This window comes from Phocoena phocoena, chromosome 12, assembly GCF_963924675.1.
Source record: "Phocoena phocoena chromosome 12, mPhoPho1.1, whole genome shotgun sequence".
Taxonomy (NCBI): domain Eukaryota; kingdom Metazoa; phylum Chordata; class Mammalia; order Artiodactyla; family Phocoenidae; genus Phocoena; species Phocoena phocoena.
Window position 1 is genome coordinate 28,739,809 of NC_089230.1, and position 13,543 is coordinate 28,753,351.

The 13,543-nt window shown below is 40.4% G+C and overlaps 1 protein-coding gene across 1 annotated transcript in view; it reads left to right on the top strand.

The window, feature by feature from the left end:
- The first annotated feature begins 5,264 nt into the window (after positions 1-5,264).
- Positions 5,265-13,543, top strand: part of SGK1 (serum/glucocorticoid regulated kinase 1) — a 112,091-nt gene continuing 103,812 nt past the window's right edge. The window contains exon 1 of the mRNA XM_065889012.1: positions 5,265-5,333. Coding sequence (XP_065745084.1) covers positions 5,265-5,333 — 69 coding nt within the window. The remainder of the gene's footprint in view (positions 5,334-13,543) is intronic.

Here is a 13,543-nt window from a genome sequence, read left to right on the forward strand (position 1 = left end):
CTGAGTATGCACATGTGTGTGCAAGCGGGAGTGTGTATTTGTATGTTTTCCAGGTCTCCATCAATGAGATTTACACAAAGTCTTGCTTGCTACATGTTGAAACTATCCTGACTCAGGAGAAAAGAGATCACTGTAATAAAGATGGCCAAGTCTAAAGGGAGTTCAAAGGAATATATTTTCTTTAAAATAAACAATCTTTGCGGGTCCTAAATCTTTTGTATGATTTAAACGAGGGAATAGAAATAAACATGAAATCTGGCAGAGCTGTAAAATTCACTGTTTATGTTGAATGAATTATCACTGATATTCAAATGAGCAATTACTAACAAGTTGACTTGTCCCCTTGGGCTACATGTTGTCACATGTCTCAAGAAAGAGCCGATTTTTTTATGCCTTCGTGTCAGAAAAGGCTGTCACAAATATGTTTGATACTATTTTATTATATCGAAATAATGAGAGAAAACACAAAGAAAGAGAGGTCTATGTGTGTGTGTGCCTGCGTGGGTGAGCAGGCCTAGGTAAAAAGCAAGTAACAGAAAAATATAGGGAGGTGGCTTGAATTTTTAATCAGCTGCTACCACTTCCCTTGAACTAAGGAACTAAATGTTGTAATTCTATGTAAAAATGTTTCAGGTAATAGAGATAAATAAAAGTCAAGTTTATTTGGTGATCTGGCTAAAACCACATCCCTGGAAAAACGTCAAATGCCTTAAATGTGAATTAAATATTATCTTCAGATAGGATTTGCCAAGACAAATACAGTTCTTCTTTTTATCGGTTTGTTCTTTTTCTCATAAGTATAATGACTTGACATTCAATAAGTAGTGCCAAATCAATTAACACTGAAATTATTTTTTGACTTTTTTGCCCATTAGAAGAACATAGTTGATAAATACTGTCTCTATAAGGAAGCTGTTTATCTATAAATTGCATGACTGTTTTTTGGATGTAGTGAGAATAGAAACCAGCTGTAAGGATGCAGGACTTTATCCTTACTTAGTCTCTTATCTACAAAAGGGACAGCAATCCATAGCTACCGGCATCTTTTCTGCAAAATTCCATGAATCCATTCTGGTATTGATTCTTTGTGTGTACATAACCCTTTCTCTCAAAGAAAAATATCATGAACTGATATGCAGGGCTTGGCTCTTCTTTTGTAATTTTTCCTATGATATATGCACGAATTAAATAAAAATAAATCTAATTTGGTGAAACCAAAGAATTCTAATTCAAAGAAAAAGTCTTTCATCTGTACAAAAACAACCCATAATTCCCAGTGGGCTTTCCTAATTCCTAATTTCATACATACATCACTACCATTGTGGCTAGAGTTTTAAGCAAATGATCAAGTCATCTGGGCCAAAGAGGAATGTAAAACATTTCTCATCATGTGGTCTATTTGTATCCTTTTCTCCTTAGAGACATTTGTCACTAGATAGATCTTCTGTTGTTTATCAACTTTTGGTTTTCCAGGTTGCTAAAGAAAAGAAAAAGAATCTGTGTTCCATTTAACAACTAAGTGTATGACACAAAAACACTTTAATCTATGGAAAGATAAACTTTCTAAAAAGTATTACAGCAGTATATGTCTCTTGCTTTAGTAAGACCAAAGCAGTAGAGTTATATACTCTTATACAAGGCCCTTTTATGTATAATTTGATACTTTTGCAGCAATATGGATGGACCTAGAGATTATCATACTAAGTGAAACAAGGAGAAAGACAAATATCATATGATATCACTTATATGTGAAATCTAAAAAAAATTGATACAAATGTATTTATTTACAAAACAGAAACAGACTCACAGACATAGAAAATGAACTTATGGTTACCAAAGGAGAAGAGGGGGGAGGGATAAATTGGGAGTTTGGGATTAACATATACACACTACTATATGTGAAATGGATAACCAACAAGGACCTACTGTATAGCACAGGGAACTATACTCAGTATCTTGTAATAACCTATAATGGAAAAGAATCTGAAAAAGGATATGTGTATGTATATATGTATGTGTAGCTAAATCACTTTGCTGTAACCTGAAACTAACACAACATTGTAGATCAACTATACGTCAATAAAATTTTTAAAAAAATGATACTGACAATTGCCTTATGAGGTAGATGGGATGCATTTTGTTATTATTATTTTACAGATGAGGAAACTGAGGCTCAGTGAGTTGGAGGGACTTGTTCAAGGTCACACAGTTAGAGAAGGGAGGTTAGTAACCAGATCTTCCAAATCGGCATAACCCCTTTCCATGTCATTTATATATTGGTAGTCGATCCTACCTATTTACTTTATTTTATTATTTGCCTCACGGTTTAAACATTTTTCTTGGGAGGAAAAGTATATATACTACAAAAATGCAAATAGAGGATCAAAGGATTCTTTTTAACATGAGAGTTTTTTTTTTAATAAAAAAACTGTGTTGGGGACTTCCCTGGTGGGACAGTGGTTAAGAATCCACCTGCCAATGCAGGGGACACGGGTTCGAGCCCTGATCTGGGAAGATCCCACATACCCCAGAGCAACTAAGCCCATGCACCACAGCTACTGAGGCTGCGTGCCACAACTACTGAAGCCCATGCATCTAGAGCCCATGCTCCACAACAAGAGAGGCCACTGCAATGAGAAGCCCGTGCACCACAACAAAGAGTAGCCCCTGCTCACTGCAACTAGAGAAAACCTGCGCACAGCAGCAAAGATCCAATGCAGCCAAGACCCAATGCAGCCAAAAAGAAAGAAAAAAAGAAAGAAAATTTTAAAGAGAAAATCCAATAATATTTTAAAAATAATTTCTCTTTGGGGGGGCTTCCCTGGTGGCGCAGTGGTTAAGAATCTCCCTGCCAATGCAAGGGACACGGATTCGAGCCCTGGTCCGGGAAGATCCCACATGCTGCGGAGCAACTAAGCCCGTGCGCCACAACTACTGAGCCTGCGCTCTACAGCCCGCAAGCCGCAACTACTGAGCCCACGTGCCACAACTACTGAAGCCTGTGTGCCTAGAGCCCATGCTCCATAACAAGAGAAGCATGACAATGAGAAGCCCGCGCACTGCAATGAAGAGTAGCCCCCACTCACCACAACTAGAGAAAGCCTGCACACAGCAACGAAGACCCAATACAGCCAAAAAAAAAAAAAAAAAAAAAAAAAATTCTCTTTGGGGAGTTCCCTGGTGGCCTAGTGGTTAGGATTCTGGGCTTTCAGTGCTGTGGCCCTGGTTCAACCCCTGGTCAGGGAGCTGAGATCCTGCAAGCCGCCCGGCACAGCCAAAAAAAAAAAAAGAAAAGAAAAGAAATTCTCTTCAAACTACCAGAATTTTAATGAACTCTTCAGAAGAACCACAAAAAGCTATCGATGTTGGAGATTAAATAATATAACCCCTGGCATCTCGGACAGCTTAACGTATCTCTCTAAAATGAATAGTTTATTTTTCCTCAGTCATCATGCCGTCATTTGGTTGTGCTGCATTTTCTTTTGGAAATCTCAAAGCATTTAGCTAACAAGATTTCATGGTTATTCCCAAGAAAACCTGATCCAGCTATAAAGGTTTATATTCCAATTCAATGAAATCAATGCATCTCTTCCCCGGTTAACCTATATGTTTCTCCTCTTGCCATAGACTGTCATATAAATATGTTAACAGTGTTAGATACATTGTTTTTAATGACCTGGCCATTTGTTTTATCAAGTAGACTTTGTGCCTTTCCTTTATTTATTAATTGTATTCCTTCGTGGTGACATTGAAAAGGCCCTACCTCCTGGGGACACTTGCTGCTTTGGGATCTAATTTAACGGATACATAGAATGACACGGCAAACCAGTGAATGACTAAATAAGTGAAGGGGTGAGCGAATGAATGAGTGATTGCCTCCCTTTCATGGATGAGACACGGTCTGAGGGGCGTGTGAGGTCATGTGATGGGCAGAAGGCCACACACTGATGTCGTAGTAGTGCCCAGTTGACAGATGCCAAGATTATTTTCTTTGCTCTATTTAGCTATCAACTGTTTAAAATCCTCATAAAATATCAACATGAAAAAGTAAAAATGGAAAAATAAGCCACACACAAATTACATGGCTTTTTAAAATGAATGTAATGTGCAAAGAATAACGAGTAAAAAGTATAGTGGGGGGGATAGTTTTTCGCTTGATGGGGTATAGGTTATTCACAGGGAGCCCTTCCTCTCCGTCAAATGCATTCAGTAATACTTTTGGGTAATGCTCTTTGTATTTTTTGCATAAAACACTTTGGATATATGCCCATTGTGTTCCTTTTAAGCAGACTCCTTTAGTGGAAAACACACACAGACACACAATTACGTTCACGGTCGCCCACTGTATTATGACAAGTAGGAAGAGGACACTAGAAAGGTCCTACATAATGAGAGATCATCCATTGTTATATGTACACTTGCACTTTATTTCATTTTTCTCCACATTTGGACAGATCAGGAATAAATTTGATTACGTTTCCACTGAGAGCCTTTTTTCCCCAGGAATACATATCAACAGAATTTCAATGAGCATAAAATAAAAACGTTCTGCATTTTATATGAAAGTTTGATTTAAATGGTCCTAACAACAAAAAGAAAAGAAAAAAGCTGTTAAAGTAACCCTCCCAAGGGGAGTCAACTGCTTTTCAGTGCTTCCTGCGCTGGTGCCTTCTCTCCATCCGCTGCTCAGATATTCGGGAATCGCTGCGCCTTCCAGCACTGCTTTCTCTCTCCCTCTGCTTTTGTGGCGCGGCTCTCCCTCCCTCCCTCTGGCTTCTGGTCTTTCTTACTCCTTCTCTCAGCTACTTAACTACAGCTCCCACTGGAACTTGCACAATCAAAACGAGCTCTCCTCTCCAGCAGCCTCCAGAAGCTCATCACCTGGAGCGGAGCGACTCGCCCAGTGCACCCGCCGCAGAGCGGCCAGGTAGCTGGGGCCGCGCAGCGGGTGCCCTTCTCCGGCTCCGCGGCAGCAGGAGCCTCTCCCCGGAATCCGCTGCATCCCGGGGTCCTGTAGCGGTGATGCCTGCGTTTCGGAGCAATGATGGAAAGAGAAGAGCCACTGCCGGTGACAACTGAGAGTGAGGAGAGGTTGCTGCAGTAGCCGGTGGTGCAGAATGTGTGAGTGAAAACCTGAGCCCTGCTAGATTCTCCATCACGCTCGGTCTTCGTTAACTATCTCCAGGAGGCACACCGGGAACCAGATGCATTGACCAGGCAGGTGCCACCCTGGATCTATAACTGTGAACTCCCCACTGTGGAAAATGGTAAACAAAGACATGAATGGATTCCCAGTCAAGAAATGCTCAGCCTTCCAATTTTTTAAGAAGCGGGTAAGGACAGGTTTTGTCTGTTTCTTTTGTTTTCTGCTCTTGTCTGAAATGCCTTTGATTGCTTGCCTGAGGTGAGCCTAAGGTTCAGTCGCAGAGTCCTGAATGGAAGCCGCGTGTCTGGTAGCAGTGGTCCAGCTAGGAAATATCCCTGCCTTGATACAAATTTGTGGGTGGGGGCCCCGAAGAGTTGCTTTGGGAGAAGGGGGTTGGGCTGAGATGTCTTAAGGGAGGTTTAGAGCTGGGAATGGGAATTTCTCAGTCAAAGCCACAAGATTACAAGCAGTTTCAAAGAGAATTGGCCTGGGTAGAGTTACGGCTAGCAATTTAGTCAGGGGCTAATTCAGTAACGCACTCTTGCTCTCTGTTGTATTTGAAGGCTTCAACTTTTCCCACACCTTTCATTCACTCAGTGTCAAGTGCTGCATTACCATCTTCCTGCCTCAGAAGCAGCAGCTTCTAGCTTTCCAAATCCGTCCAGCCAATAACTTGCTGAGTCTCTATCTATGGTAAAAATAGCAAAGGACTAGAATGACCTTTTACAGAAATGATAGAATCCAGCATTTTAAATCCTCTATTTCAAGGATGCCTCAATTTTACTTGGTACAACTGCCTTTCTTTTTTGTGGGCAGTCTGAATTCAAGTGATAATATGGGGTTATGCTGCTGTATACTTTTATTTCTTGAATTCCTTGTTCTATTCAGAGAGTTAACATTACATTGCTTGTAAGTGAGCAAAAAAAAATAATAAAATAAAATAGAGGGGGGGTTCTTTTTTGTGTGTTTCACAATAAACTCAGTTCATTGTAATGGTCCCACTGGTGGTCTGCGTAAATCTGCAAATTTATACACAAGTGGGAGGTAAGAAATGAATGGTTGCTAAGCAACTGATGACTGACACTCTTATGGAGAGTTTCTTTAGCAACAGAAGCTTCCTCCAGTCCCCAGCTGCCCAGCTTATTTAATACCCTGGGGCAGTTCCATCAAAATGGCTCTCTTCATTCATTCTGTCCCTTCCTTCAGGTCTTTTCTGTGCTGCTCCTGAAACATTAGCCCTTCACTTAAACCAGCAGCAGCACACAGTCAATTATACACTGGGCTGGACTACCTCCTACACCAAGTGGGCAAGCTGGGAAGGCAGGGCTGGGAACAGCGTGTCAGGCCAGGCCAGAGGGCTAACACAGGTTCCCACACGCCTGTGATTGAATTCTCATCAGTAAGGCAAAAATCTTCCCTAAAGTCCACGGACCAAAACGTATGCATTAAAACCAAAGCAAAACCCACGCTGCCCTGGCCGCTGCTCCTGGAGCCCCAGCAGCAGGCAAGGTCTCCCACTAGAGGAGACTCAAGTTGATTTTTGTAGGTTTTCTCTTATTTTCTTTGCTATCGAAATGTACTAATAACAATATTAATTTATCGTCTAGTTTCTTTTTTGCTTAAGAGCATGATTTACCAATAGCCTTCAGTTGGTGCCTCTGTAGACCTTGGATTTGACAAAGAACTAACCAGGGTACTGATGTCTAACCTGAGCACTTGCAGAGAGAAAGAACTTTACACCAAGATACCCGGCTGGCAGCTTCATTTGCCTTTGAACCTGGGTCTATCACTTGCTGGAGATAGGATCAGAAATGCCCCCTCCTGCTGTCCGTACTCTTCAAGGATGGAACTAAGCAGAATATGACTTTGTGTCAAGTCATGGATGGCCCTAAGAATAAAGTCCTTGATTCTTGTCCATACGTTCTCTTTTCTGAAAGTTCTTTTCAGTTTGTACGATGACTTTGCTTTAGGTTTTGCTTTTCATTTGTTTGCTTGTTTGTTTGGGATCTTTATTTACACAGCTCGTATGTAAATAAATGTGTAAAACACTAAGATAATATCCAGGTAAATCCCTCCTTCTCCCTTCTCCTGAGGTAACTGTTGTTACTGTGTTGGTGTCTATACTTTCCAGATCTTTTCTATGCAACTGCATATACATTTATATATTAGAATGCCTTTGTTTTCAGCTAAGAATAATCCATTTTTCTTATATTTTATTGTTGAAGTTCCACACATTTCTGCACATTTTATTTTTACCCTACTCAGACAGTCTTACAAAGTGAACCTTTGTGCCCACGTTAAACTATGAATAGATCTTGGAAAAAAAAGCCATAGGTTTTTTAGGGCTTACTCAAAACATGGAGGTTTGGACCCAAATTCTGATGGCAGAAAGCTTAAATAGTGTTTTCTATGCCTCTGAGACATTTCAAAAGGAGCGTAAGAAGGTAGCAAAAAGGGAAGGCAGAACGATCCACCCTATCATTCATTTAGGATAGTAAGTGTAGCACCATTTATTGAGTGCTTACTTTGTTCTCGAAGTTATGGGTCAAGTGCTTTATATGTGTTAGCTCTTTAAATCCTTATAGCCACCCTATGAAGTAAGAAGGATGGCTTAAAAGAGATTAAACAACCAACCCAAGATCACTTAGCTAAAAAGTAGCAGAGCCAAAATTCAAACTTTCTTTGACCCAAAGCCCATATTCTTAATCCAGACTTTCTAATTCAAATCATGCTCCCAGGGACTTCCCTCCCTGGTGCTCCAGTGGTTAAGACTCTGCCCTCCCATTGTAGGTGGCCCCCTGAGTTCAATCCCTGGTCAGGGAACTAGAGCCCACATGCTGCAACTAAAAAAAAAAAAAGATCCCACATGCCTCAACAAAGATCTCGCAGGTGGCAATGAAGGTCCCTCGTGCCACAAATAAGCTATGGCACAACCAAAGTAAATAAATAAATATTTAAAAACAAACAAAATTATGCTCCCACATTTTTTTTTTCATAACAGAATCTTTTCTTTCCCCAAATGAAATCTTTATGCCATTACACAATTTATAAAACCTATGAAGGCAGCCAATCCTCAGTTGATGTCTCTCGAAGCTCCTTTCCAACCCTCAGTCATGATCGAGGCAGCTCTGGGGAACCCAGCTTCAAGGAACACAATCTGAAGAAAGACATTCCCGGTGCTAGTTTCCCCAAATCCTTTGGATTGATGCTTTCCACGCTCATGTCTTAAAAGCTCAACTAAATCAGCTTTAGTTGAGAATTGCTAAGCTAACCTCAGTAAGAGTTCTGCTTTCATTCTCTGCGTGTTAATGATAAGTTAACATTAGATGCCAATGGATTATGTTGTATTCTTAGAATTTCTGAAAAATTTGTTTAAGATGAATGCAAAAATGTCCTTATCAGCTTTATTGTTACAATCCAAGAGCTTTAAAAGTTAACATGTATGCTAAAGATAATCCATTTTCATGGATTTAAAGATTTGTTCATGGTTCAGATTCTTGCATTAATGACTCAGAAAACACCAACAAATGACGTTATCTTCAATTTGATAATCCATTTTGGAAATATGCTAGGTATGTAAAAAGATTTCTATATATCTTTTGTAACGTTTCAAAGGGTAACTAACCCGTATGGAATTTTGAATTTGGAATGCACCCTAGAAATTCTTTCATTGACCTCCCTATTTTAAAGACGTAGAAACTGAGTGCTTGGCAGGTGAATCACTTACTCAAATTAAAATGAGGCTAACCACCCCTCACAGGTAGGGTTTTCACTTCCAAATCAAGTGTGCTTTCCTCTTTATTATGCTCTCAAAGAAGTTCAGTGCTTTATGCCTTATTCATTCATATTTATTTTAGCAAACAGAGTAGGGACAAAATCCAGCTCTTGTCTTCCTAGAGCTAGCTGCCTCATGACCACCAACCTTGACAGGACACAATTCTTGTCAAACTTGTCTTGACTCAGTAAGTCATACTTTTATGCTTTTGAGCAATCCCTTGCATTGTTCTTTACTAATGACACATTTTATAATAACTATCACTTAGACAGCACTAATATCACTGACCACTGTTCTCAGAGGCTTTCATATACTACATATTTAATTTCTCAAACATGAAAAGTCTAAGGGAGATATTATTGTTATCCCAATATCACAGATGAAGAAGGTGAGGTGGGCCGAGGAGGAGGAAGTAGTCTTACATCATACAGGTAGTTAGTTCATGGCAGAGTTAGGGTTTGGGTCAAAACATCTGGCTGCAGAGTCTGTATCCTTCACTGCTGTACATCCTGTCTGTGACGTCAAACAATCCAGCGTGGTCAGAAGAGACATGAAGAGGTCTGATGGCCCTAGCTAAAAATGATGGGGAACAAAGCCAAGGGTTTCAGCCTGGTTATGACGTTTTCTCTAGCAGAGCTGAGAGATGAAATTAATATCCCTGAAGTGGTTATTCTCCACCACTGTTCCATACACTGCATCCCTTTCCCTCTTATTTCCCTTTACTGTTCTATTATGTCTGCTTAAAGCAACTGAATTGGAACGATAACAAAGGTCCTTTTCTTATGTGAAGCCCTTTATGTCTTCTCAGGAGGCTAGAGTTTACTGAGCCTTTACTAAGGGTCAGGCCTTACTAGTGCAGCACTTTACTCATGTAATCGGCACAGTCACTCTATTATGCCCATTTCACAGCCAAGGAGACTGAGTCAGAGAAGTTAAGTAACTGGTCCAAGGTCATGGTGCTAGGAAGAGGTGTAGCCAGAATCCAAACTCAGGCAGTCAGCTTTAGCACCACCAGTATTTCCATTTGCCCCATGAGGCTAACACCGCTTCAGGGTTAGCTCTTCCCACTGGAACGTCTGTGAAGATGATCCAGAGAGGATTACTTGGCGGGCGGGGAGGGGCGGAGGTGGTGGTGGTCATAGCTGTGGAGAATTACATTTCCCACACGACTCCTCAGGGCCGTAGGAATCAGAAGTCTGCGTCAGATTTCTCCAAGATATATTTGATCATACTTCCTGGAACCATGGTGGAGATTCCAATGGCTTCTACTGTGCTGTCTTCAGAAGTAGCTAAAATCTGAGCCCTTTGAGTCCCTCCTGTGTGCACTCGACAGCACAGCACAGAGCCCCAGTCACAGTGCACTGGATCTCCCACAGAGCAGAAAGGTCCTTAAGGACAGAGAACCCATTACCTTGTTCACTATATCCCCTACCAGTCAAACCATACTTGTTAAATGAATGTATGAATAAAATGAATAAATGAATCCTTACATTAACTGGTCCCTAATTTGTTGCCTTGTCCTCCTCCTCCACTTTCTTCTGTCTTGAGATAGTTGAACGGCTTAGGGATCTAATGTATTTTAGTTCTCTCTGTGTTTGAATATGAATTATATGTAAAGGAAGACTTTGAAAAATAACTTAAATCTGATTCAAAGACATGTTGTCACTACCCTTAGCAGCTGGCAGGGAAACTTGAGTTCAGATCATTTAATGAGCAATGACCACAGCATAACTCCTTTTCTGTAATGCTTTTCCTGTCAGGACAAACAAGACAGACATAGTCATGATTCACTAATCTCTTTTGATTTTATATGAATGTAAATCACTGACTTCAGCACTATTCATTATGCATTATGTATTCTCCCACCTAGAATCCTTAAAATATTTTCCCAGTTATTGTTTTTCCTCATTTTTCAATGTGATCTTAGGAGCTACTGAGTGTGAAGAAAAGTTTGAACTCAAGAGGGCTTTTGTGCTTTGACCAGTGAGTCTTAGAGGGTTTGGACTGGAGCAGTGACTGGCTAGGTTTGGCTGTGCTGGGGGATTACTCTTCAGTACCATAGGACGCAGGTAAGGAGTATCAGGTATTTGTCACTCCAGCAGCTCTCAAGAAAGCCCATGAAAGACTTCCCTGGTGGCGCAGTGGTTAAGAACCCGCCTGCCAATGCAGGGGACACGGGTTCAAGCCCTGGTCTGGGAAGGTCCCACATGCCGCGGAGCAACTAGGCCCGTGAGCCACAACTACTGAGCCCGTGTGCCACAACTACTGAAGCTTGTGCACCACAACGAAAAGTAGACTCCGCTCGCCCCAACTAGAGAAAGCCCGCATGCAGCAATGAAGACCCAATGCAACTAAAAATAAAAAATAAATGAATTATTTTTTTAAAAAAAGAAAGAAGGGCAGTTGTAAACACCTCCCCAGGTCCTTGGTCTAAGGGCAGGCGGACCCAGCAATTGGCCAGGTTCCTCTGGCAGCCTGCACAGTGAGCTGGCAAATTTTAAAAGCTTCTGTGTGGGAGGAAAAGGAGAAGGAGGCAGGAGGAGGACAATGGGGAGAGCAGACAGCCAAGCGAGCTGGGTGCTGCCTCAGCTTCCTTCTGCCGCGGCTCTGGCGTTTGCAGAAAGGATTACTATTAGAGTTTGTTTTCTCTCACACCTATTTCTTCGCAGCATTCTAAAATGATTTCATAAATATGTACAACAAAGAGAAATGAAAATCAGGGCTGTAACTAGGACGGTAGGAGACTCTTCCCCTTGGTGGTTCAAGATGCCAAAATATTACTCTAATTGCCTTCCAGAGCCTGCTGTGACATTTTTCTGGGAAGAGTCCGCTGAGCTATTTTTATAACTTTGGGGTCACCTTGGTCTCTTTTTTCCTCCTAGGTCAGGGCATTCACCCAAAATGCCATTTGTTTGGGGAATGACTGGTCCTAAGGTTCTTTTCTTTTACTCTTCTCTCTTCCTCTTCTTCCTCCTTTTCTATTTCTTCTTCTTTTCTCTTTTTTTTTTCTCCCTCCACCCCTCTCCCTCTCTTTCTCTCCTGTCTCTGGAGGATAAGCGCACATCAAGGCCAAAGAGAGAAAAACCTGACATGAAATACCCCTAGATTCATCTTCCATGGAGAACAGAGAACCCATGTTCTTCTAACCCAATGCTTCAGGAATATCTTGCCATCTCCGAGGCTGTTAGAGTGAAATCGGCCAGTATGGAAGATCCTGACAGCTCCAAGATTTTAGTTTCTAAAAATAGCAAGGTGAAAAGGGCCCCAAGATAATTAAAACACTTTAAGACTCAAATCTTTGTAGGATCAACATTAAAATATACCAAGAAGGAAAAAAAATCAAAGTTAATTGATAAGTAAAAATATGTATTTTCAATGTTTTTCATCACAAACATCATCTTTTCTATAGAATGCTCTTTCTGAAAATTGACTGAATTTCCTTTGAACCCTGAATCTTTCTAGATCTGTGACAATTTGGGTTATATTGTAGAAAAAAGAGTGTAAGAAAGAAAACTGTGAGTATATAGCTTCTAGAGTAGTTAAAAAGATTCAAGGAAAGCTAAGGAGCAAAACAGTGGAGAGGTAGAGTAAAAGTAGACATTAAAAATGAACAATATGTAACAATAAAAATGTTATGTATGTAGCATATCAACAATATATGTTATGTATATATAACATATATCGGTAATATATGTTTAATGGATCGATAAAAACAATTAAAAGGGCTTGGGGAGGAAGTGTAATTGTAATAATAAAACTCAGTTAAACAGACAGCTTGTTGATAAAGAGAGAGATTAAGAATTTAAGAAAACCTTGGTGTGTTTTCCACTGCTTTCAGTAGTACCGTAGCAACACATAAAAGTGAAGAACTAGAACCCAAGGCCTTAATGAATTAAAATACTTTAACACAGGTAGTGAAATGCTGTTTTTGTTTGGTCAGGCTTGGTAGAAGCTAGATTTGAGCACTGAACTCTAAACTGTGTTCTATTTTGATGACTAGTTTGGCATTTTTATGATGCTAGATGTAAATAATTTTTTTTAATATCCTTGTAACAAGTTGGAGGGCTTGATATATGAATACCCATATCTTGTCCATCAATTTTACTGTGATTAACCAGAAAAGCTGAATGAATATATTAGTAGTTTACTGAAGAATATGTTTAATGGGATTACAAAGCTTAAGGAGTTAAGAGATATCAAAGACATCCACGGCACTTAATTCATGGAGGTAGATTATAAAATTTCTAATTCATCTCTTGGTGAGAAGTAAAAAAAGCTTCCAGAAACTATCTTTGATTTTCATGGGGAAATAGAGTTTGCATTAGTTTCTTAAGGCTGCTGTAACAAAGTTCCGTGTACTGAGTGGCTTAAACAGTAGAAATGTATTGCCTCACTGTTCTGGAAGCTTGAAGCTTCAGAAGAAGGGGTCAGCAGAGTTGGTTCCTCTTGAGGGCTCTTATCCAGGCCTCTCTTCTGGGCCTGTAGATGGCCATCTTCTCTATTTGTCTTCCCTCCACATGTATCTGTCCAAATATTCCTTTCTTATAAGGACACTAGTAAGTTGAACTAGGGACCACCTTATTTTAACTTGGTTACTTCTGTTAAGACTTTATCTCCAAATA